The sequence below is a fragment of the Psammomys obesus genome, unplaced genomic scaffold (genome assembly GCF_907164565.1).
Source record: "Psammomys obesus unplaced genomic scaffold, mPsaObe1.curated_primary_1811, whole genome shotgun sequence".
In the NCBI taxonomy this organism is placed as follows: domain Eukaryota; kingdom Metazoa; phylum Chordata; class Mammalia; order Rodentia; family Muridae; genus Psammomys; species Psammomys obesus.
Genome location: NW_026585644.1, coordinates 12311822 through 12339009, shown reverse-complemented (window position 1 = coordinate 12339009; position 27188 = coordinate 12311822). Strand labels below are relative to the sequence as shown.

At 39.7% G+C, this 27188-nt stretch overlaps 1 protein-coding gene and 1 non-coding gene across 2 annotated transcripts in view; both read left to right on the top strand.

Moving 5' to 3' along the window:
- Nucleotides 1–27188, top strand: part of Cog5 (component of oligomeric golgi complex 5) — a 279550-nt gene that overhangs the window by 202246 nt on the left and 50116 nt on the right. The window contains exons 12-14 of the mRNA XM_055624641.1: nucleotides 14038–14242; nucleotides 19517–19678; nucleotides 21630–21729. Of these exons, the coding sequence (XP_055480616.1) occupies nucleotides 14038–14242; nucleotides 19517–19678; nucleotides 21630–21729 (467 nt within the window). The remainder of the gene's footprint in view (nucleotides 1–14037; nucleotides 14243–19516; nucleotides 19679–21629; nucleotides 21730–27188) is intronic.
- Nucleotides 8285–8427, top strand: LOC129691712 (small nucleolar RNA SNORA48). Its single transcript, XR_008722536.1, has one exon. It is a non-coding gene; the product is annotated as a small nucleolar RNA SNORA48 (small nucleolar RNA).

Genomic DNA, 27188 nt, shown 5'->3' with positions numbered 1-27188 from the left:
GCTCCGCAAGGAGAGCAACAGAACCAAAAAATCTGGGCCCAGGTTTCTTCTCTAAATCTGATACTCCAACCAGGGACCATTTATGGAAATAATCTAGAACCCCTGCTCAGATGTAGCCCTTGGCAGCTAAGTGTCTTAAGTGGATTCCTAGTAATGGGAACAGGGACTGTCTGTGATATGAACTTACTGGCTGGCTCTTTGACCACCTCCTCCTGAGTGGGGAGCAGCCTTACCAGGTCACAGAGAAAGACAATGCAGCTAGTCCTGATGAGATCTGATAGGCTAGAGTCGGATGAAATGGGAGGAGGACTTCCCTTATTGGTGGACTAGGGGCAGGCATGGGAGGAGATGAGGGAGGGAGTGCAGGATAGGGAGGGGAATACAGCTGGGATACAAAGTGAATAAATTGTTAATTTAAAAAAATAAAAATAAATAAATAAATTTAGAAAAAAAAGTCTAAAAGAAGTTAAGCTGAAACACAACCGCACACACCCCACAATGTAAGAGTAACCTCATTTTATTTAAAATACTTTTTAAAAGCTTTTGTTAATGCAATTAACGCATTTTACCATTTTTTTTTAAATTTTACGCATTTTTTCAAATTGTGTTGTTGTTGTTTGTGTGTGATGCTGGGATCAAATCCAGGCACATCCTCAAGTCTTTGTTGGTGCTGGTGGTGGTGGTTTGTTTTTCAGACAGTTTTCCACTGTAGAGCCCAGACTGGCCTGAAATTCGGTATTCCTATTGGCTGATCTTGAACTAGTAACCTATCATACATTTTCAGACTGCTGGCCTTATATCGTGTTCCACTGTGCTTGGCTTCTCCACATAGTCCTAAAGGGCCAAGAAAGCACCATTTACCAGGTATGATGTCATCCATTTGTGCTCCTGGCATTCAGAAGGAAGATTAAGAGTGAGAGGCCAGCTTGGGCAACTTTTGGAGTACAGGGCCTATCTCAAAACCAAAACTATCTCAGAATCATAACGACAACCAAGACACGATGCTAAGCATCCTGTATAAACATGAAGAAGGAACTTTGAGGCCTTTTCAAAATGAGGGCTGATTGTTGTGAGGACTTGAGAAAAGTTTGTGACCTGGATGAAGGAATGTAAATTATACCACTGCTTAGATTTGAGAGGATACTTACAATCATGCTACTTTTTCAATTTCTAGTGACTTCTATGTTGCCTAATTTTTATTTGAAAATGAGCCAGGAATGATGACACACACCTGTAATCGCAGTACATGGGGAGACAGAGGCAGGTGGATCTCTGTGAGTTTGAGGTCAGCCTGGTCTACAAAGTGAGTCCAGGACAGCCAAGGCTACACAGAGAGCCCCTGTTTCTTAAAAAAAATTTTTTTTGATACTTTTATAACTAGAAGAATTTTTTAAACGTCAAGACTTATTTGTAACCAATATCAGGGAAGAGCATTGCCTGTGTTGTAGATGCTCCCTTCTTCCTCATTTCTGGTTTTTGCTGGGCCTGTATAACAATTTTTCTTTTCTAGTGTCTTGTCTTTTTTTTTTTTTTTTTTTTTAATATTGCTACTTTATTTTATTGAGATAAAATCATTACCTTTATGTTCTTTTGTCAACTGTTCGGCGTCTCTTCCTCAGCATGTTTCTGGGTCCTCGGTATTGCATGTACTTCTTCTTCTTTTTTTTTTTTTAATATTTATTTATTTATTATGTATACAGTGTCCTGCCTACATGTACACCTCCAGGCCAGAAGAGGGCACCAGATCTCATTTTAGATGGCTGTGAGCCACCATGTGGTTTCTGGGAACTGAACTCAGGACCTTTGGAAGAGCAGCCAGTGCTCTTAACCTCTGAGCCATCTCTCCAGCCCCTTGCATGTACTTCTAGTTCATTTCTCATTTTGTAAAGCATCCCTTTTCTGATTATTACGTAGGATATTCACCATAAGACATTGGGTGGTTTGTCATTGACCTAGTTTGGATAATACTAATTAACATGACACTTCTGTATAGCATATTGGGAATGAATTCAGAAGTACAGAATAATAATTCCCAGAGTGCCATGCCCAGAAACTGTTTGGAACCATAAACAGCAGAAAGGATTTTGAGATATGACTTTCAGAATTATGAATGAGATTATCTTGAATCCTGTGTGTGGAAGTCAGTAGAACAGTGATAATAAGAGAATCAGAGGCTCTAGGAATATAACTGGGAGGCAGCATAAACCAAGGAAGGCACGTAGGTAAAGAGGCAAGAACCCTGCAACCACCAGAGTTAAAGGGCTCTACTAGAATTTCAATTTTAATTTAGGTTTTGCCATATTGTTCGTGTAAACATCCAGGTTTGTAGTAATTTGTTATGTTATCTTCAGGGATCACGGTTGTTGGTTAGAGAGGGTGTAGATGTATAGCTTTAGTAGGCACTGCCCAAGAGGTGTTCAGTGTAGTATGTCAATTTTAACTACTATGAGCTTCATTTTTCCGTATTTCTGTTAATCCTTGGCATACTTAGTGTTGTTGGGTTTTGTTTATGTTTGTTTGTTTGTTTGTTTGTTGTTTTGCCCATTCTTATGGTGTTTTTGTTCAATCACATTTTGATTTAATTTTAATATATTTTATAGATGTTATTTTTATACCTTTTCCATTGCACATTTACTGTTTCTATTATCTTTTATGGGGTACATGTTAGTTCTCTGTGGAATTGTGAGGCTTATTGATTTATAAGGTTTATTTGTGTATTCTGATGTTTTTGTGTGACATCTTCTTTACCTCTGGAATCTAGCTGTGTATGTGTAAGTAGACAGGCCTTATCAGTTCCTAGGACTGATTTGTATAATTTCTTTTTTCTCTCTGCTGCAGCTAAGTTTGTACTGGTTAATGGGGTGAAGTGGGGGCACTACAGTTTTAGTATTTCACTCCAGCTTTTACTCTTCCCTGTTACTGAAACATTTTTCTCCTTGGCTTTAGCTGAGAAGTTAGTTTTTTGTTGTTGTTTTGTTTTGTCTTCTTAGTCCCCAAATACTGAGGCAGATTTAAATGGATTCCAATGGTTCTAGGAACCTCCTACCTTACAATACCTATCTAGTTATAAGACAAAGTTAAAGAAAACCCCCTAGAAACCAAACAACATTGAAAGGAATCAATGTAAATGTTAGGCGTAACATGTAGGGGGAAATTTATTCTTAATTTATTTATTTTTTAATAATTACAGTTTATTCACTTTGTATCCCAGCTGTATTCCCCTCCCTTGTCCTCTCCCAATCTTGCCCTCCCTCCCTCATCTCCTCCCTTGCCCCTCCCCAAGTCCACTGATAGGGGAGGTCCTCCTCCCATTCCATCTGACCCTAGCCTATCAGATCTCATCAGGACTAGCTGCATTGTCTTTCACTGTGGCCTGGTAAGGCTGTTCCCCACTCAGAGGGAGGTGATCAAAGAGCCAGCCAGTGAGTTCATGCCACAGACAGGCCCTGTTCCCATTACTAGGAAACCCACTTACACACTTAGCTGCCAAGGGCTACATCTGAGCAGCAGGGGTTCTAGGTTATTTCCATGAATGGTCCTTATTTGGAGTATCATTCTCAGAAAAGACCCCTGTGCCCAGATTTTTTGGTTCTGTTACTCTTCTTGTGGAGCTCCTGTCCCCTCTAGCTCTTCATATCTCCTCATTCTTTCATAAGATTCCCTGCTATAAGTTTGGCTATTTTGAGCCATTGCATGTACTTTGATACCCTTCTAGGTACAGTTTTTCAGAGGCCCTCTGTGTTAGGCTCCTTTCCTGTTCCCTGTTTTCTCCCTCTTCCAAAGTCCTCTCTATTTGCCTTTCTGAGTGAGGATTGATCATCTTACCCATGGGCCTCCTTTTTGCTTAGCTTCTTTAGGTGTACAGATTTTAGTATGTTTATCCTATATGTCTAATATCCACTTATAAGTGAGTTTGTACCATGTGTATCTTTAAGCTTCTTAGATACCTCACTCAGGAGGTTCCTACCGTTTGCCAGCAAATTTCATGATAACTTTGTTTTTAACTGACAAGCAGTATTCCATTGTGTAAATGTACTACAATTTCTGTATCCAAGCCTCAGTTGAAGAACATCTGGTTTCTTTCCAGGTTCTGGCTCTTACAAATAAAGCTTTAATGAACATGGTTGAGCAAATGTCCTTGTTTTATACTTGAGCATCTTTTGGATATATGCTAGGAGTCGTATAGCTGGATCTTGAGGAAGCACTATTCCTAATTGTTTGAGAAAGCACCAGATTGATTTCCAAAGTGGTTGTGCAAGTTTGCAATGGAGGAGGGTTCCCCTTTTCTCCACATCCTCTCCAGCATGTGTTGTCACTTCAGTTTTTGAACTTAGCCACTGTGATGGGTGCAAGGTGAAATCTCAGGGTCATTTTGATTTGCATTTCCCTGATGACTAAGGACATAAAGCATTTCTTTAAGTGTTTCTCTGACATTCGATATTCCTCTATTGAGAATCCTCTGTTTAGATCTGTACCCCATTTTTTAATTGGATTACTTGATTTGCTGCTGTTTAATTTCTTGAGTTCTTTATATATTCTGGATATCGATCCTCTGTCAGATATAGGGTTGGTGAAGAACCTTTCCCAGTCTATATGTTGTCATTTTGTTCTGACAACAGTGTCCTTTGCTTTACAGAAGCTTTTCAGTTTTATAGGTCCCACTTATTGATTGTTGCTCTTAGAGCCTATGCTGCTGGTGTTCTGTTCAGGAAGTTGTCTCCTGTGCCAATGAGTTCAAGCCTCTTCCCCACTTTTTCTTCTAAGAGGTTTAGTGTGTCTGGCTTTATGTTGAAGTCTTTGATCCCCTGGGACTTTAGTTTTTTGCAGGGTGATAAATATAGATCTATTTACATTTTTCTACATACAGACATCGTTAGGCCAGCACCATTTATTGAAGATGCTATCTTTTTTCCATTGTATGGTTTTGGCTTCTTTGTCAAACATCAGGAGCTGTAGGTGTGTGGGTTTCTTTCTGGGTCTTCTGTTCAATTCCTTTGATCCACCATTCTGTTTCTATGCCAGTACCATGTAGATTTTATTACTATTGCTCTATAGTACAGCTTGAGATCAGGGATGGACATACCTCCAGATGGTCTCTTGTTGTACAGGATTGTTTTAGCAAGTCTGAGTTTTTTGTTTTTCCATATGAAGTTGAGAATTGTTCTTTCAAGGTCTGTAAAGATTTATGTTGGTATTTTGATGGGAATTGCATTGAATCTGTAGATTGCTTTTGGCAGAATGGCCATTTTTACTATGTTAATCCTATGGACCCAAACACGGAGATCTCTCCATCTTTTGATATCTTCTTCAATTTCTTTCTTCAGAGACTTGAAATTTTTTTTCAAACAGGTCTTTCACTTGTTTGGTTAGAATCCTCTGCTGAGCAGGGAGGTCTGTGCTTGGTTGGGCACAGGGAAGTGCAGGGGGTTCGAATACTCACCACTCTCAGGCCCTGGGGACATCCATGGGTGACCTGGATCTAAACTGTCCTAGCTCATGGGTTGTTCCCTTTTGCCCAGGAAGCCTCAGTGTTGATGCTCTGGCTCCAGCTCCCCTTCCACTCACCAATTTCGGATTTTCAGATCCTGTGCCTCTCAAATATGGTGTATGTTGGTCGCTGCCATCTTGGACTCCTGGGAAATTCTTTTATATTCCTTTCCCCTTCCCCATTTGCCTCCTTTACTCTGTTGTGTATTCTGAAATGTGCTTAAAAGAGAACTCTTCATTAAGTAGGTTGTGATATTATTACCATTGTAAAGTTAAATTATTGTTTGTGCTGTAGGCTAATCTCCAATAAGTAGTTGTACTAATAGTGTAGAGACTTGAAATTCCTTCTGTTCTCTTTCAATCTCCTCCCCCTGTCTTCCTGTTCCCCCTCCCCCTCTCCTTCCCTCTCTCCCTTCCTTCCTTTCTCCCTCCCACCTGGGTTTCTGTGTGTCGACTTGGCTGTCCTGGACTCACTTTGTAGACCAGGCTGGCCTCAAACTCACAATGATCCTGCCTCTGCCTCCCTGAGTGCTGGGATTATAGATAATGTGCCATTGTGCCCAGCTATAATTCCTTTTTCATAGAACATTCATTTATGTATTATTTTTGTGTTTATGTATGTGTGCCTGTGTGAGTTTATATGCACCAAATATAAGCAGGAGCTCCTGGATGCCAGAATAGTGTGTCAGATCTCCTGGATCTAGAGTTACAGGCTGTTCTTAGTTGTCGTGTGGGTCCTATGGACCAGAGGCAGGTCCTCTGCAGCAGCAGCAAGGCTTCTTCTTTTCAATTTGAATGTTGTTGAATATTAAATGGTGTTGTTCTAGATAATGTTTATTATTTGCCCTCTGATTATCACAATGGAATTATTTAACCTGCTATCACAAAAAGACACAGACACCTGTTAGTTTTCATAATTGCCTTAGTTACCTTGGACTGGACGGATATCTCCATCTATGCTATCTGAATAACCTCCCTATCCTCCTCTCAGCCCCCATCCAATGCCATCTGCCTTAACCATTTTTATCTGGGCTACCTTCCATCCATAATCTTATAAATACTTGCTTGTATTTTTCATCTTGGTGTTTCTTTTTATGCCATTCCCAGAGTCCTTTGTCCTAGCCCACGTGGTCCCTTCTCCATGCTAACCCATTGTGGCATCTTCCTTCCTCCTCTCTTCCTGTCTGTTTCCTGGGATTCTTCTGAACCCAAAGCCCAGGAACCATAGTCATACCTACCCCATTGTGCCCTGCCCAGGTTTTTTGGCCTTTTAATCAATCAGTCAGGAATAATGTCTTAGGCAGGTTTACATAACGAGGATAGTACAGTAACCAGATCTTGAGGGCCAGTAATTAGCATAAAATACGAGCATCAGACCAATCCCCAGCATTTGAATTTTTAATGTTTTAGAACTTCATACATCTGTGCTGCATTTACATTTTCATTCCTCTCTCTACCCTCTCCAGTCCCTCCTGAGTATTTCCCATTTCCTCTCAGTTTTTGAGCTCTTCTTTTATTACTAGTTACATATATATGTATATATGTTACACATACACACATACTCTCCCAGCCTACCAAATTCATTCAGTGCTGCTCATGTTTATTCAGTGCTGAGCACTAGGGATTGGGTAATATATGGGCGAGTTCATTCCTTGAGAAAACTGGTTTTCTTCTCTCAGCAGCAATTGGTTGCCTGTGGTCTTCAGTTTAAGAAAGAGCTCTGTAAAGTTCGCTTCATCACTGTCGGCACGTCATCTGGTGGTTAAAACTATGAAGATCTGGCTTAGACAACTTATTGAAATTTTTCTGTTGTGTCTAGAAGATACTGTCTAGCAGCAGGCATCCTGGACCTCTGCCTCTAATACTCCTTCTGACCCCTCTTCCACACTTTCCCTGAACCGTAGCATTGGTCGTGTTGTAGATATATCAACTTGTACTGTGCACCTCATGGTCATTTATTTTTTGCAGTTTGATCCATTGTGAATCTCTTTAATAGTTGCCATCTGTTGCAGAAAGAAGCTGAAAGGTGAGGGCTATGCTTACCTGTGGGTCTAAGGATGCATATTTAGAATACAGTTAGGGATTGTATTGGTTTAAGAAAAATGGCAGGATTAGGTTCTCCTCTAGGTTTGTGGACTTTAGAGCCATGGGTAGTTGGCTAAGTTTACAGTACTAGGTATGAGTTCCCTCCCATTTAAGGGATCTTCAGTCCAATTATGCAGACTAATCTCCAATTATGCAGATTAGTCCCAAGATGAAAGTGACACTATTGTGCCATTGGAGAATCTTGGTGGCTAGTCATTGTGGATTGTAGGCTTCAGAACTGAGTGGGTGGACTATTGATTTTTTTTCTTTTTGCCCATTGTAGCTTGCGTATCACTTTTTGATGCTGTGAGAGCTACTTCTCAGGGAGAAGTGAAGTAACTGAAACCAAGAAAGACAAGAGTCTCATGTTTTATTTTGTGCATCCTAGCTTTGAATCTTCAGATTTGAGTATACAACCTGAAGTAACCACAGAAACCAGGAATTGGAAAGGAACTGGGAATGGCAGGATAAAGACATTAGAAAGTCTTTTACTGCAGAGCCATCTGTTTAGCTTTGTGGACAGGAGAAAAGAGATAGGTGATGAATGAAATCAAAGTGAACTGGTTCATTTTTCTTCAAAAAAGATTATTCATTTATATTTCACTCCTCTAGCCACTGAAAACAATATCTAAAAATAAAGGATGTTTCCGTAAATATTGCTGAGCCCCTCTAAAACTTAAAATTATTATATTTAAAAATGATTTTGTCCCACCCCCCCAGCAATGGGCAAAGGGACACTTTGTTGGTAATGGTGTTTTTCTATCAGTCATGGACAGAGCAGATGGCAGTCCTTTGTTCATCCTAGCTTGATGCCTGGCTCGGTGGCCAAAGCTGTTTTATGCTTAGGACTCATAAAAATCAAATCCAATCCAGGCAGCGCAACGTGGAAGCAGGAAGACAGACAGAGACCTATAGGCTACCATGCTGCCCATAGATCTGCCTGCAGCAAGAGCCACCACAATGTATGTGGTGGACACATGGGAAGGAAAACGAAGTGCAGCAGCTTGAGGAGAGATGGAACTGGAGACTAGGGTGGGAGAGGAGTAGTCTGTTGTGAGTGGCCAGCCCCACCCCCTGGGTCCGTGGTGCAGTCCCAACACAAGATGCCATCTGGGCCATGTTTGGGCCCTGTGGCTATGCAGCAGCCAGGGTCAGTGTTGATATCCATGGTGTATTACCCATAGAGAACATGGGGTGACCCGGGTCTGGGATGTCCAGGTGCTATGCAGAACTGGCCTCTCCCTTCACTGTCTGTGGCACTCAGGAGAGTGGGCCCTGTGCCTCGTCCAAGGAGCACTGTGGAGCTATCCCTGGTAGCATGGGTGTGCGTGAGGCTGCCCCAGGATGTGAGTGTGGGAGAGATGACCCTGCTACTCCCCTGCCATAGGGTAGCTTGGGCACATAGGTGATGTCTCACCCCACCTCTGCCTCTCGCCACCAGTGGAGAAAACTGCCCACAGTGTCATGAGCCTGAAAGAACCAGCCGTGCCCCTAAATGGCTATAGCACTTGGGAGAGTGGGCCCTGTGCCTTGACTGGGCAGCACTGTGGAGCTGGCTGTGGAGGTGTGGGTTGGGTGCAGATGAGCTGGTCCTGAGGACATGAGAGCAGGAGAGGTGACCTGCCTCTCCTGCCAGTAGCAGCATTGGGTGGCCTAGCTGGAGCATTGTGGTGGCTCTTGTCCTGGTGCTGCAGATAAGGGAGAGCCAGAACACTGACAAGCCCAGCAACATCCAGGACCAGATCCAGGGCCCTGAGGGGCCCACCCCAGAATTTATATCATCCGCAAACAGCTGGGACGTGTGAAAGGGCTGGTCCTGATGATCCAAAGCTGCAGGATCTCCGTGACACAAGATAACTAGGAGAAGGCCCAGGCAGGATTTAATATTGATGGTGTCACAGAAGCCAGAGGTCTTGAACCAGACTAATGACTCATTGCAATGAAGATGTGTGGACAGAGGGATACACTGTGGGACACTGTGACATACCACAGCTTCCGTGAAGAAAGGTTTTCTGTGTTTTGTTTGTAGTTTTTTTGAGGGGGAGGTTACAAGAACAAAGAGCAGATATGAGGACATGAGTGGGACTGAGGTGCATGATATGAAACTCAGAAAGAATCAATAAAAAGTTTTTAAAAGATTTGTTATGAGAAACCAGGATTCTTTGAAGAAATGGTTGATTTCAGATTTAAAGAGGGAAATTAGTGACATAGTCCTGTTACTGGAAAAATCCTTTCATATTTGATCTGAAAAACCAGCTTCTTATTAAGGCAAAGGTTAAAAAGAAAGAGAAAAAAAGAAGTCAATAGAGAAACTACAAATATTTTTATTTAAATGAAGATCATAGTACTGCATTACAACTTCAATAAATATTCATATTTGAAAAGGAGTCACATCAATGACCCACGTTTCTAGTTTTAAGATCATAGAGAAAGGAAGACAATAACAAAAATATAGTAAACTGTAGGGAAAATAATTACACATGTCAATTAAACAGAAAACTAGTAGAAAATGACTGAAACCCAAAATTGATTCTATTCAAAAACAAATACCAAATGCTTTGGGATGGAAAGGACAAGGAGATAGCCTGGTTGATAAAATGCTGAGTTTGTAAGCATGAGGACTTGAATTCATTTACCTGGGTTCTGGGTTCAAACTTAAGTCCTCATCCTTGAAACATAAGCAGTTAACTAATTGAACCATCTCTCCAGTGTGGCAAGGTTCTTTATCAGAGTTCCCTTCCCTCTTTTTATCTTTCTCTCTCTTCCCTCCACCCCTTCCTTAAACCACAATGACTGTTACTTCCTCCCCCTACCCTAGAGTGTTCATAATGGTGTCTTTAAAATTGTTAAATTATTACATTTTAATAGTAAGTTAGCATTTGTTTTGTAATTCTAGAGATCAGTAGTTTGTATACTCAGGTATCTGAATCATAAATTCCTATGTAGCCGAGAATTGATAACCTGTTTTTCTATTTATAGGTGAATTCTATTACTCTGATATGCAAAATTGTTTTCATAGCATTTTATTGTTGTGTCAAACACCACAACCAAAACAAACAAACAAACAAAAAAACCATGGGCAGAAAAGGTTTTCTTCCATCTCATATTTTCAGATAGCAGTCTGTCACTAAAGGGAGTCAGGGCAGGAACCTGGAGGCAGAGACTAATGTAGAGGCTGTGGAGGAGTGTTGCTTACTGCCTGGCTCAGCCTGCTTTCTTATGCTTTCTACATGCGGTAGGGCTACCCACATCAGTCAATCAGGAGAATACCCTACAGACTTACCTCTAGGCCAATCATATGGATGCATTTTCTCAATTAAGATTCCTTCTTCCTTGATGACCCTACCTTGTGTCAAGTTCACAAAAAAACTACCCAACACAGTTATTCTATATTTATCAAATAATGGATTAAAATCAACTTATATTGTCAGGAACCACTGCTGCTAAGGTTGCAGTCCACCATGACCTGGGAGTCTTGAGCTTGGTGCAAAATGGAAAACTCCCTTTATCATTGGCTGTTCCTCTTTGGTGCCCGGGGAGTTCAGATTCCCACACCCTCTACCTGAGGAATGTCTCCTGGTCCTTAAGGAAACTCAGGTCCAACTCCCCTTCTCCCTATAAGAACCCATTCAGTAAGCACCTGGGATTCCTGGGACACCTCTGCATGCAAAGGAGGCAACTCAGTACCTTAGCCCTCTAGCCTCTAGATCTTCTGTGGATATCCCTATGCCCTTTCCAGAGGTCTATATAACCCCCCTTCACCCTGAGTAAAATTGAACCACTTCCTTCAGGCTGCTCCCAGAAATTGTGGTTTTTGTCCATCCATGTTTGCGGGGCTTCCAAGCTCCCTGTTCTTCGTCCCTTGTGGATCAATATCACCAACCATCCCCAGGGGCAGGGAGGGTCACATTGTATGAACACTTGAAAGAGAACTTAGCTTAAAGATTTAAACATGGCACTTATTGTAAGTTTTAAATATACTTGGTGTACTCACAGGTACTGAGAGGATCTAGACAAAGTTTAGTTGTGTGAAAGCAGTTTGTTCTATAATGGTAAAAAATGAAAATGGAAAAAAGTAAACTTCCTGAAGTGTAAGATATAATTCAAATACTTAATCTCTAGTGGTTTGGTATTTTGGTAGGTAACCAGCTGTGGTTTAAAGAAAACAGGTATTTCTTTACCTACATGGGGTTTTTAGACAAGTACAGGAAATGCACTTTAGACAGATAGGATTAGAATATCCAGGAAGTGTAACAGAGCATTAAGCACTGTTAGGAACATAACCTTAAGAGCATTATCAGACTGAGGGAGCTCCAGAGCTGGGCAAGGCTTGAAATTCTTGTGTAGCTTAGAAAGTGTGACCCGCTGCAGCTTTAGGAGTTGTCCAAAGATAGGAGTCTGCAGCCAGCAAGCAGCCTGGGCAGGAGTAGCACACTGCTCATTGGCTTCTACTGCCTGATTAGGTTGGGCGGAGACCGAAAAAGCTTAATGTTTTGTAGTCTTTAGTTGCCATCCACAGACCTTTGATAATGAGCCTTTATAAACAAATTGTCTGACTGTAGATACTCTGGCTATAAATGCTCTGTCAGATATGTAGGAATGTATTTCCCCACTCTGGGCTTGCCTTGCTCTCTCCGTGGGGCCTACTGAGGAAAAGTCGCTTCTGATACAGATGTTCCATGATTTCTTTCAGTGATAGTGACTGGGGTTTCACATCCTGTCATACCCCTGGGAAGGAAAGTTACCTCACTTACTTTCTAGAAAATTAAATCCTTTGTGAATTAGTTTCTATGTAAGGCACAATGGGGTTAAATTATGAAGGGTGTGCGTAGAAATATTCAGTTGTTACATGTCTTGACATGGACCCTCAACAACTTATATTTGTCAAAATTCAAGGTTTTTTTAATTTTTATTATTAGTTACATTTTATTAACTCTGTATCCCAGCTATATCCCACTCCCTTATTCCCTCCCAAAAAAATTTAGGTTTTTTTAAAAATGTTATTTCTTCATGAGCTTTTGCACTTTCTACAATGCTGTTAATATGTATGCTTCCTTTTATCCAATACTACTTGTTTTGATTATTATAATTTTAAAAATCTTGAGATCATACAGTGTTAGTCCTATAACTTATTTTCTCAAAGGTAATTTTGCTGTTCTAGGTAATTTCCATTTCTATAAGAATTTTTTAGCCATCTTCTTAATTCCTATAAAAGGTCTGCATTGATTTTTGCATGAGATTTCATTTAACATATAGATTAATCTTGGCGTAGTCCACATGTAACAACCTACTAAACTACATATTCTCTCTCTAGGTAGTTAGGTCTTCTTTAGCTCAATATATCCACATTGTCTTCATATTGTGTTAAGTATATGGTTAAGAAATTCACATATTAATACTAGTGCTAATGTGTTCTTTTAAAACATCAATTTCTTCCGGGTACTAGTGGTGCTTGCCTTTAATCCCAGCTCTCAGGAGTCAGAGGCAGATAGGTCTTTGTGAGTTTGAGCCTGGTCTGCATAGTAAGTTCCAGGACAGCTAAGGCTGCACATAGAAACCCTGTCTCAAAAAACATAAATAGATAGATAGATAGATGGATAGATAGATAGATAACGAAATTTCTGATTGGTTGTTTCCAGTTTATAGACATGGTTTGTTTCCTCATTGACTTTCTGTACAGAAGTTTAAACTCCTGTCTGAACTCTCATAGAGATAATACTGCCTCTCAACACAGTGTCAGCTTTTTGTTTCTAACCTGAAAGTCTGTTTCCTCTCACTGGGCTGACAGTGATGATTCTGCTCCCACTTGAGCATCTGTTTCAGGTCCCACTGCTCCTTGGAATTGTTATTAGGAGTAAATGTTAGGCTTTTTATATATATATATTTCTGTATTAAAAGATAATGTGATTTTTTTCTTAGAAGTTTGTTAATATGGTGAATCACACTAACTGATTCTAAAATGTTAACCTAGTAATTAATTCCTGGAATAATTCTCCTCAGTCATGCCACATCTTTTTAAATGTTGCTGAATTACATTTCGAAAAGCTTTATTTGTAAAGTTGGACCTACATTACTGAAAAATGCTATTCTTTTCATTTGTTTCCCTTTACTGTCTGGTTTTGCTATTAAAACATTCTAACAATTAGATAGAAACTATTGAAGAAGGAAATGGTTGTAATATATCTGATTTTTCTATGTGTCTATTTTTTATCAATTATCAAGAAAAGGATATATTAAACTGTAATTGTGAATTTTGTCTAATTTAATGTGGATAACATTACAAAGTATGTGGTCTTTGACCAAATGCAATGAATAACTGGCATTATTTTCAAAAGTGTTATTGGAACATGTCTTTAGTTTGTCTATTAGTACTGGTCTATTTGTTACATATTCATGTGAAAAGCCATACTGATTTACTACTTCTTTTTGTCTTATCATTTATCTAATAAGTATTTTCCTTTTCAGCTTCCATGTTTTTAAAACAGGCATTTGAAGGTGAATACCCTAAATTATTACGTCTGTATAATGACTTATGGAAGCGTCTTCAGCAGTGCAGTCAAAGTACCCAAGTACATTTCAGTCCAAGTGGAACTGCTGACCTCTATGCTGACCTCTCACACATGGAAGACGAGACGCAAGACATGTTCATACTGAAAAGGCCAGACTATGAGTATGTTTTATTTAATTTGAATGAATGGGTTGTTGGCATTTTAGGGAGTCCGTTTTCTATTTTCCTTATAAAGTAGAAGTTGAAAATATACTAAGCTTCTAAGTCTTTGGTATGATTGGTGTATTTTACATTGATTTGTAGGCTGAATATTGTACCTTCTACCAAAATGGGTTTTGATGTTTAGCACAGTGCTAGGTTGATTAGAAGCTGGGGGATAAGCAAATGCAGCCTTTGTCTTTCAGTTGATCTGGTGTGTGCTTAAACTACCAGGGAGATAAATGTTATGCTGGTATATTTCCTATGTCAGTGTTTAAGAAAAGACTACATACAATTGAATCTATCTCAGATGATGCCTAGGGTCACCACAAAGCACATATTTTGTAACCATCTTTAAGAGCTACACTAGAAACCAATATATTATGTCTATGAATTCTCCCCGCCAGCATTACACAAAATCTGATCTCACATTTCTGTGTGAGTGCCAGATTAAGTGATTAGCGTTCCTCAAATCTAAAATTCTGTTTATTGTCACAACACTGACTCAATTGGTGGATTCTTATCCCTTACTTAGTAACCAAAAACACTGGGTAGGTTCTGTGTAGTGTTAGCTGCTGCTTTCTCTTTCAGTGTTTTTCCTAATACAGCTGGTTATGTCTACTAGACCTGACTGATGACGTACATACCAAGTTAGGCTGGAATGGGAAGTTGAGACCAGATTGTCTCCTCGGTAGCTGTTTTATGATAAAAGAAAGATTAGCTAAAACATAGTACAAGAGGAGACAAAGCAGAAATTTAATAATACATTAACCTTTAAATGGCTAGTATAAAACACCATATTCATTATCAGTGTGTTTCTGGCTTAGCTTCATTTTTCAATTCATGCACATGCACTAGGAAAGAACTGGAAATAGCACAGAGCCACTGGGAATAACACTTTACCTCTAGAAGATAGAATTCTGATTCTGTATCTTTTGCTAGTCAGGGTATCTATATATTAAATCCTTTTGTCATTGTGGTACCTGAGAGAAAGTAAAGCTGGAAAGACTTATGGCTTATGGCTTTCCAGCTTTCTTTCCAGTGCTTTCAGGATACTCTCAGGGCAAAAACATCATAGAGGAAAGCATGGTGGAGGGATGCGGGCCACTTTGCAGCGGCCCAGGAGCAGAGGAGATGGGGGGCAGAACACAAGGGCTTGCTGCTGGTGACCTACTTCGTGTCCTTGCCACCACTATCTACTTTCTACTCTTTCCCTACTAATACTATCCATATGTTGAAGCTATCAATGATTCCATCCATTTGTTAGGTCAGAGCCCAAAAACTCTATGCAAAATCCATATGCTAGCAGTTAAGCTGCCAGTGTATGAGTTGTGGAGGACATCTCATATTCTAATCATAATGGTTTGGTATGACACAAGGATAGATTAGAATTCAAAGTGTAGAAAGAGGTGCATTGCCTATGTGAATTTGATTTTAAAAAGGAATATAATGACCATTTAATACAGAAGGAGTAGTCATTGACAAATGTTCTCAGACAGCTAATAGTCATGCAGAAAAGTGAAGTTGGATCCTTTTTGTGACACTATATATAAAAATGAGCTAAAATTGGATCATAGATCTAAATGTACAGTATAGGGGTTAAACATAGCTTAGCAGTGTTAAGTATTTGTTGCTCACAGAGGACCCAGTTCAGTTCACAGTGCCCACGTGTTGGCTCATAACCATTTGTTACTCCAGTTACAGGGGATCTGATGACTTCTACTGAAGTCTGTGGATACCAGCCATGCAGATGGTACATAAATTTAAACACATATATGCATATACGTGGTGCATACATACATACATATGTGTGTGTGTGTGTGTGTGTATATACATATATATATACACACATACACATACATGGAAACAAAACACTCATACACAAAGTAAATCTTTAAAAAATTTAAATGTATAGTATAAACATATTATAGAAGAATGTAAGGGCATAACTTTGTGATTTAAAATATGGTAAAAGATTCCTGGATATAATATTGAAAGTTTAGGCAGTAAAAGAAATATGTGTGTGTATATATGTATGTATATATGTGTATGTATATGTGTGTATATGACCCAGTATTGGGTCAGTTCCGCCTTGGTCTATATCCAGGAGAAATAAATTCATATGTTCACACAGAAATTTGTACACAAATGCTTGTGCCAGCATTATTTATTAGAGCTGAAATATGGAAGTAACCTAAATGGTTATTGAAACGTCAGTGAGTAAGTAAAAGAAAACTTTGCCTATAAATGAACATTGTTTGCCCATAAAAGGAAATGAAGCACGAATAAATGTGCCAGTGAAGAATTTGGGTGAACTTTGAAAAACATTACATCAGGCTAAATGAAAACAAAACAAAAACAACAAAAAATCCAATGGTAAAGAACATTGTTCATGTGAAATCTAGCAAATGCTAAGGAAACATAATGTAACTTGGTCATACAGAACTCGGTATGGAGTATGTGTGTGTGTTGGTTGAGGTGTGTGATAGTCAAAGAAGAGGTTTTTTGGGGAGTGATGTAGAGACAGGGTGTCTCTGTGTAGTTCCTGCCTGTCCTGGAGCACTCTCTCTCTAGACCAGCCTGTACTTGAACTCAGAGATTCTCTGTCTCCTGAGTGCTGGGATTAAAAGCAGGTGCCACTAGGATAGTTCTCCTTCTGTCTTATTTTTAAGATGTATTTACTTTATGGGTGTAAGCGCCTGCACATACGTATGTGCACCACATGGCCATGGAAGTCAGAACAAAGTGTTGGCTCCCTTAAACCTGAGATACAGATGTTTGTCAGTCACTATGTGGGTGCTGGGAAATGAACTCAGATCCTTGCAAGAACACCCAGTGCCCTTAACTGAGCTGTCTCTCCTACCGAATGGTTTTTTTGTTTTTTAACACACACACAAAAAGTTTGATTGATTTTGCTGATTGATGATTGCAGGGATCTTAAATATAAAGCTATAGGCTTTAAGAGATCAAATTTAGATGTAAATTTGTTTAACAATGTTCTTTTTAATGGAGAACAAAGAGGTACATTATATTTTTCTGAAAATTTTTTGTTTCTTTGTTACGCTTCTTTTTGTTTTTTGAGACAGGGTTTCTCTGTCCTGGAACTCTCTCTGTAGACCAGCCTGGCCTCAGAGATCCGCCTGCCTGTGCCTCCAGAGTGCTGGATCAAAGGCGTGTTCACCACCTGGTGAACTTTTGTTATTTTAAAGTAAATATTCTTAGGTCAAAATAATAGGAAAATCATGGAAGGCAGATCAAATAAACACAATAGAATATGCCCAGTTATGCTCATCAGTTTTGCTCCGTGAGACTGAATGGCTGCAGTGGGAGACCTATGGGTTAGGTTTTAGGCCTCTTGATATTAAGCAGTGTAAAAATGTTTGATGACAGTGCTTCGCTTTCTCTATGCTTTAGTGTTCTAGCACCTACTACTCTCATTATATATCGGGCTCAGGACCTACTTAAAAAAATCGTATGAGTACTCTGTTGAAATGTATGTCTGTGTGCTATTGGCATGCCTAGTGCATATGGAGGCTAGAAGAGGGTCTTGGGTTCCCTGAAACTGGAGCTACAGAAGATTGTGAGATACCATGTGGATGCTGGATGTGGAACTCAGGTCCTCTGGAAGAACTGCCAGGGCTTTTTTAATTTTTAATTTTTGTTTTTGCTTTGTTTTTTTGGAGACAGGGTTTTTCTGTGTAGCCGTGGCTGTTCTGGACTCCCTCTGTAGACCAGGCTGGCCTCAAACTCACAGCAATCTGCCTGCCTTGGTCCCCCCACCCCAGGTGTTGGAATTACAGGTGTAAGCCACTAAGCCTGGCTACCGCCAGTGCTCTTACCCATTGTAGGCTGCCTGTGCAGCCTGATGTTTGACTTTTACATACTTTCTGTTAGCTTGCAAACCTGACAAGGCTAGTGTACAGTTATTTTTAACCAAGTGCATTACAGAGCTTTCATGATCAGGAAATACTTGGCAGATTGTAAAAACTTAATGATATTTGTGGGAAGAGAAGATCATACAGGAAAGAGTAGATCATACAGAAAATCACCATTATATTTCAACTTCACCTGCTTCCCTGTTCACTAAACTGTAAGTTATTTTTTGTTATTGTTGTTTGTCATTGTTGTTTTGTTTTTGTTTTCAAGACAAGGTTTCTCTCTGTAGCCCTAGCTGTCCTGGAACTGGCTCTGTAGACCAGGCTGGCCTCAAACTCACAGAGCTCCTCTGCTTCCTGAGTGCTTCCTACAAGCATGGCTGTAAAATGCTCTTAATTTTCATCTCATCACTTAACAAAGTGCCTGGTACCTATTCCTAGTAAATATGTGCTGGGAGAAATGCTTACTGAATGAAGAAGCAGCAGAGATAACTGTGGAATTATGCTTCAGGAGCCAAGAGCAATCTGACTCTAGGCTTGCAGGCTGACTAGAAGGGTGAAAAGAAGAGAGGCTCTTTCCTGTACACAGAGGGCAAACAGGCCAGAGGTTGTCAAGGTTGGCATGTAAGACAAGGAGTTCACTCTCCAAGGAAAAAGACAATAGAAAGGTTGCTGAAGGGATTGAAAGCAGATGTGGCAAGACATGCAAGTAATCATACGAGTGAAACAGTTAATAGTGGTGAAAGGCATTTGCTAATAAAACAACACAGTAAGACCTAGTCATTGCCTGGATATGGAAGCCTACAGGGATTGATTGTCAGTGTCAGGGAAGGGCAAAGAAGAGTTTAGCAAGAGAACTCCACTTGAGAACATTGATGCTGTTACAGACTTCACAAATATTTCTTTATTTTGTCTTCATTCTTGCTAGTGTCCCAAGAATAGAAATCTCATGTAGGCCTACCTCTGTACTCCTCCTCTAAGTTTGTAGGCCTTGTTGAAGTTGTAGCTGTGAGTAAAAAGAGTTGAGCTAACGTGAAAGGAATCTGCTGGCTGCATCTCTTGGATATGCTTTGACAGTCTATAAATAGGATAGATTAATGGACTCTTGCAGCATTCTTTTAGTCTTGGAACCACCAAAACAGTAAATGATAGTAAATGCTGTGCTAGATAGTTAAGATTTACACTTAAAATGTGTGTATGATTCTTAATAGATGTCAGTTATGAAACATGTTTGTAAAAATACTTACATCTTTTAAAACAAATTCTTGTTAATAGTTATATTCATTTGAGATATATTTTGAAATATGTTTGTAACTAAAGTTTATAGCTATTACTTACCTTTTAAATTTCTTTTTCCTCACAGTCCAGAAAAGGCTTTGAAAGATTCACTGCAACCTTTTGAGGCTGCTTATCTCTCAAAATCCCTATCACGACTCTTTGATCCCATCAACTTGGTTTTCCCTCCTGGTGGGCGTAATCCTCCTTCCTCTGATGAGCTTGATGGGATCATTAAGACTATAGCAAGGTATGTATTCCTTGTATAATGGCATTCCAAGCTGCCTGCCATGCTTGCTAGTAATTCAACTAATTAATGTTCAGTTAAATTGTTTTATAGTGTGTACTCACATAGTGCTGAGTTTCCAATTAACAATGCCATTCTTGTATAAATATAGCATACATTATGTAGAGATCATCTGTTATAGTTATTTTGTATCTTAGCAAGAGGAAACTAAAGCCAATTCTACATACTCTACTACCTTCCTAGTACTCCATAGGAAATCAAGTATAAAATAATACAAACTAAAAAAGCTAAGACGTATGTAGAGGTTTTAACTCAGAAAGCACTTCATGACGGAAATTGGATTCCTCACTCTGATGAGCCTACTTGTGTTCACTGTTTCAAACTTATCAAGTGAATGTGACAACCTTTAAACTAAAAAGGGAAGGCAGCCAACAAAGTTGCTTCTTGAGTACTTACAGACACAATTATGCTTTTGGCTTTACAGGTATTCCAGTTAGATTACAGGTCACAGCTCAGTGCCTGCCATAGCTGGCAAGTTGTCATAGCCCTAATTCTGTACTTTTGTGATTGACATTTTGAGGAGTAAAAAGAGTCACTGGGCATTATGGACCCATGAAGTAGGATTGCTTACGTTCTTTCAGTCTGAAGACGTAATGATGGCAGTTTACAGGTGTACTACTTATATGAGTATCTGTAGCTGTGGCTGTACTTGTACACTGCTTCAGCTGCCCTGTACCTTTCACCATGTACTTGAACTTGCTGATGTCTTGACTGTAAGCTTCTCATTTTAACTCAGCAGGCTGTTCCCTGCTGAGTGTACTTGTGGTGGGAAAGGTACCATATTTAACTTGATATCTGCTACCTAGTTCTGTAAATGTTGAGGAGGTTGGTCATCAAGGGTGACAGTGCCATAGGCAGATATCATTTGGGGTTTTGAAGGACGCTTATGCTGGCGTTTGATAGAATGTAAAAGTGAGTGGTCTCAGTACTACATGAAAGGGCATTTTGTCATATCCAGCATATACCAGTCTTGTTTCATTCATTCAGCTTCTTTTTGTTGTTTTGTTTTGATTTTTGAGGTAGGGTCTCTGTGTAGCCCTGGTTGTCCTGGAACTCTCTATATAGGCCAGACTGATCTTCAACTCATTTAGATCTGCTTGTCTCTGCCTCCCTAGCACTAGGATTAAAGGTGTGTGCCTCAAGTCCTTGGGTGGCTTCCTTTAGTTTTTTTTTTTTAAGTTAATCTGGTAAGTGCCCGAAATTTCATCCACTTCTGAGCTAATGCTTTTCTTTTCCACGGCATATGGTTTTTCATGAGATTTTTAACTCTTGATATTCTTTCCATTGTTTTGAAAAAAATGTCCTTTTTCCATCTACAGTCCCATCAAATGTACTCTCAGTTCCCTGTTACAGTTGACAGTGGATATGACAGAGAAACACTGAACAATCTAAGATTTTAACATTAAAATTACAGCCCTACGCTTTTCATATCTTCACAGTTATTCTTTACAAAGCAGAATGAGCTGGCATAGTTTATACAGAACCCAAGTGTCCTTATATGTCATATGTAATTTATGTGTTTAGCCTATGTCCCTCCAAGGTCATCATCTCCATTCAAGAGCTGTCACTTACTTGCAGATGTCTGTGACAAGCAGTGCTTCTAATTGCATTTATCAGTGTTAGCAAGAGTGTACACAATTTACTCTCTCAATCACAGACTGGGCCCACATGTGACGTGCTTTTGTCAATGTGAAACTTATCATTAACAAAACCATCTCAAAGCCCTTTTTCCTAATGCTTAATGTAGGGAGAAAATGAAACACTGTAACACCATTTCTTGGGAGCGATCAGCAAAATCTATATAAAGATTCAACATGGTTTTTATTGGGTTTCAGGTTATATGTTGCTCATTACTATTATTAATAACTGAAATCTGCTTTTTTTTTTCCTCTAGTGAACTCAATGTAGCTGCTATTGATGTAAACCTTACATTAGCTGTGTCAAAAAATGTGGCAAAGACCATCCAATTATATGGCGTGAAATCAGAGCAGCTTGTAAGTGTTGTCCCTTCATTTCTGCTGTGGTGATTTGGCTAAAATTGTTATTTATACACTCCTTGAATGGTCATAATTAACATTATAACAAACGAAGTAATCTGTTTATACTTACATCTGAGTTGTTCTAGTTGGTTTTATAATAATTTTAGAGCAGCATACTAAGTAATTTACATCGACTGACCCACAGTGGTAATTACATTATGAAGCTTCCTAATTTCAGTTTCCAAATTGTGTTTGCTAATATAGTGTAATTTTCCATTCATTTGTTCTTGTAATCTTGACAAATAATTTAGAGGCATTTTTTTTTCAAACTTTGTTTATTAAAAAAGAACCATACAGAGACACAAGAGCTTTTTGTAGGCAATCAGATGACTGAATTTTCTTTCAGAACTTATTTGTAGATGTGCATAGTTTTAAACACACAGATGGTTTATGACCATTAGTAAGATTTGATATTGTCTCCAGTAGAATTTAGTGTAGCTGCTGAAGTGTCAGGAAAGCGGTTTCTGTGAGATGGCGCTAGCAGAGGATAAATGTGATATGAAAGAGCTAGCCCTGCCTAGAAAACGATTTGCTTTTTGCTGAGGGCAGGCTGAGGTATGGGGAGGAAGTAATAGTCATGGAATATGTAACTGTAACTAATGTGATAATTAAAAAACTTTGAAAATGGGAACTATAATAACTAGGGTAATTGAATTCATGCTGTTAGTGACAATCTGTGGCTTGAAATCTCTTGGTCCTCCCTAACCAGTTTTGAAGACTAATAGAAAATCATCATTTCCATTTTTAAGAGAATTCTGTACCTGGAAAAAATTTTACTTTTTAGCTGTCATTTTAGTGGATAAGGGAAGCCTGATCACTAAATAAAATTATAAAGTGTAGCCCGGTGTGGTGACACCTTCAGTCCTGGCACCCTGGAGGCAGAGGCAGGTGGATCTCTAAGTTTGAGGCTAGCCTGAACTTTTCTTGGCTGCCAAGACACTTTACTATATGGAATTAGTGCTTTTATTTATATCAGGAAAAAGGCTAATATAAAATATTTACAAGCTGACTTCGTTTCTGTGGTGTAGCAGTATGTGACAAGTATTGTAACACACATTACAGGAACATGGGCATGGCTTAGGGTAAAGTTCTTGCCACACGAGCACGAGGGCTGGAGTTCCATCTCCAGCAGCCATGTGAGTGCCATGTAGACATTATGGCCTGCAGGAGACAGAGGCAGGGGATCCCCTGCAGGTTGGCTAGCTAGACTAGTCTAGTTGATAAGTTCTAGATTTAAGTATTCAAGTGAGAGGTGCTACCGTGCGTCTGTACGTTGGGGGGAGGGGGAATAGGAGCAGGGGGAGTAGGACAGTGGTAGTAGTAGAGACTGAGGAAGAAACTTGATGTCAACATGTGGCCTCCATGTGTGCATGCACATGCACACACAGCCATGCACACATGCGCCCACACATGCAGTCCCACATGCACTCAAGTACATATGTATCACACACTGATACAAACACAAAATACATTTATGTGTTTATAATCTTAAATTATCAATGCCTGTATGTTTATCCCTAAGACTTTGTGTATCAAAGGTATAATGTACAGTGTAAGCCCACATCTCTATAAGGATGAATCTAAATCTTTTCTTACCAGAGACTCTTCTTTTTTAATTAATTTTTTTTTCCTGGATTTTTAAAAGGTGGTTGCTTGTCCTGACTTGCTGTGTAACCTTGTCTGAATGATATCCCTTCACTTAGCAAGCTTACCATCTGTTTTAGTCACTGTTCTGTTGCTGTGAAGAGATATCATGACCAAGGCAACTATGTAAAAGAGAGAGCATTTAATTTGGGTCTGGCTCACAGTTTCAGTGGTTCAGTCCATTATCCTCATGGCAGGAAGCATGGCAGCATGCTGGCAGATGCTGGGCAGTAGTTGAGAACAATATTTTGTTCCTTAGGCAGAGACTCAGACTGTGGGCTTGGCATGGACTTTTGAAACCTCAAAGCTTACCCCAGTGACACACTTTTTCTAACAAGGTCACACCTTCTAATCTTTTCAAATAGTGTCACTCTCTAATGACTAAATATTTAAATATATGAGCCTATGGGGGCCGGGGCCATTCTTATTCAAACTATCGCGCCATCGCAAGTGTTGCATTTGCAGGTATGTGTCACCATGTCTGGCTTCTTAGAAAATGTACTTTGTAATAATTTATGATTATTGTTGCTTGGGATGTATGTGTGAACAAGCATGAATGTACAGACAAACATGCCATGATGTGTGTGTTTGGCAGTCACTGGACAACTTTATATAGTCAGTTCTTTCATTTCACCTGTTATCGTAGGGCTGAAATATGGATTGTCAGCCTTACATAACAAGCTTTTCTACCTGCTGGGCTATCTTGCCAGCCCAGAGAATCCACTTTTGAAGATAAGGTAGGGTCACAGATAACCACGATTATTATGGGCTTGTGGTGAAGACTTGGCTTGTGCCAAGCCATTTGCAAGTGTTTCACAACAATCCTAGTTAGAAATGAAAATGTTAATTTCTACCACTGCAGTCTAGAAATCCAGCCTGAGGAAAGTTAGTGGCATTGACACTCACTATCACTGGAAGTGTAATGTCAGCAAGCAAGTGTTGCAGCCAGTGTCTACATCTAGGCTAGACTTTGAGCTTAACAGCATTCATTTCTGACATGCATCTTCTGTAAAAACGTTGACTGTACCATCAACCTGATCTGCAGTTTACTTGTCCACTTGACAGTGTGAGAGTGATCTGTACTGTAAAACACTTATAATGTACTTCACTTATCTGTGTCATAGTTGTTTGATTTCTCTGCTTCAATATATAGTTAAATGATAATATTGCTAATTTAGTTCTAATTGATTTTTGCATGTGTATGGTAAGCCTGTTTGTGTATGTGTCCACAGATGTAGGTGCAGGTGAGTGTGTATGTGTGTGTGCATGCACGCACACATGCGCACGCGTGAGAGAGCGAAAGAGAGAGAGAGAGCAGTTGGAAGCCCAAGGTTGACATTGGGTGTTTTATTTGGTCACTTTCCTCCTTATATCTTTGGGCAACATCTTTCTTATTGAACCTGTATAGCTTGCCATTTTTGCTAGTCTAGGTAGATACTTTCCCTCAGGGATCCCTTGTCTCAGCCTCCTGAGTTTTGAGATTACAGGTGAGCCACTATATACCCTTGGATTTTATATGGATTCTGAATATCTGAGTTTTGGTCTTCATACTTGCATAACACTAAGCTATCTCCCCAGGCCCAATTACATTGGATTTTTCACATGAGAGTTCTAAATGTGACTTATACCCTTCCTTTTTTATGTTTACTGTGTGTGTGTATGTTTATGTATATACATATGTATCTATTTATCTTTGTTTATGTTGCATATATGTGTGCAGGTTTGTTCATAGTTTATTCATGCATGTTGATGCCACAGGTTGATATCAGGCATTTTTTTTCAAGACAGGGTTTCTCTGTGTAGCCTTTGCCACACACCTACAGCCACTTGATTTTTGACAAAGAAGCCAAAACCATACAATGGAAAAAAGAAAGCATCTTCAACAAATGGTGCTGGTCTAACTGGATGTCTACATGTAGAAAAATGTAAATAGATCCATATTTATCACCCTGCAAAAAACTAAAATCCCAGTAGATCAAAGACCTCAACATAAAGCCAGACACACTAAACCTCTTAGAGAAAAAGTGGGGAAGAGGCTTGAACTCATTGGCACAGGAGACAACTTTCTGAACAGAACACCAGCAGCACAGGCTCTAAGAGCAACAATCAATAAGTGGGACCTCATGAAGCTGAAAAGCTTCTGTAAAGCAAAGGACACTGTTGTCAGAACAAAATGACAACCTATAGACTGGGAAAGGATCTTCACCAACCCTATATCTGACAGAGGATCGATATCCAGAATATATAAAGAACTCAAGAAATTAAACAGCAACAAATCAAGTAATCCAATTAAAAATGGGGTACAGGTCTAAACAGAGGATTCTCAATAGAGGAATATCGAATGTCAGAGAAACACTTAAAGAAATGCTTTATGTCCTTAGTCATCAGGGAAATTCAAATCAAAATGACCCCGAGATTTCACCTTACACCCATCAGAGTGGCTAAGTTTAAAAACTCAAGTGACAGGACATGCTGGAGAGGATATGGAGAAAGGGGAACCCTCCTCCACTTCTGGTGGGAATGTAAACTTGTACAACCACTTTGGAAATCAATCTGGTACTTTCTCAGACAATTAGGAATAGTGCTTCCTCAAGATCCAGCTATACGACTCCTAGCATATATGTAAAATATGCTCAAGTATACAACAAGGACATTTGCTCAACCATGTTCATAGCAGTTTTATTAGTAATAGCCAAAATCTGGAAACAACCCACATGTCCCTCAATGGAGGAATGGGTACAGAATTGTGACATTTCCACAATGGGATACTACTTGGCAATTAAAAACAAGAAAATCATGAAATTTGCAGGCAAATGGTGGGAACTAGAAAAGATCCTCCTGAGTGAGGTATCTCAGAAGCAGAAAGACATGCATGGTATAAACTCACATTTAAGTGGATATTAGACATATAGTATAGGATAAACATACTAAAATCTGACACCTAAAGAAGCTAAGCAAGAAGGAGGACCCTGGGTAAGAGGATCAATCTTCACTCAGAAAGGCAAATGGGACAGATATAGGAAGAAGGAGAAAACAGGGAACAGGACAGGACTCTACCACACAGGGCCACTGAAAGACCCTACCCAGCAAGGTATCAAAGCAGATGCTGAGACTCATGGCCAAACTTTGGGCAGAGTTCAGGGAAACTTGAGAAAGAAGGGGGAGCTAGAAAGACCTGGAACGGACAGGAGCTCCAGAAATCTGGGCCCAGGAGTTTTTTCTGAGACTGATACTCCAAGCAAGGACATTCATGGAGATAACCTAGAACCCCTGCGTGGATGTAGCCCATGGCAGCTCAGTCTCCAAGTGGGTACCCTAGTAATGGGAACAGGGACTGTCTCTGACATGAACTGAGTGGCTGGCTCTTTGATCACCTCCTCTGATTGCGGAGCAGCTTTACCAGGCCACTGATGAAGACAATGCAGCCAGTACTGATGAGACCTGATATGCTAGGGTCTAAGGGAAGGGGAAGAGGACCTCCCCTACCAGTGAACTTGGGGAGGAGCATGAAAGGAGATAAGGGAGGGAGATTGGGATTGGGAGTGAGTGAGAGAGGGGACTATAGCTGGGATACAGAGTGAATAAACTATAATCAATAAAAATAAATTAATTAAAAAATAAATAAATGGGATCTCATAAAACTCAAAAGATTCTGTAAAGCAAAGGACTTTGTCCACAGAATAAAACGACAGCTTACAGACTTAGAAAAGATTTTTGCAACCCTACATCTGACAGAGGGCTGATATCCAAAATATATAAATAACTCAAGA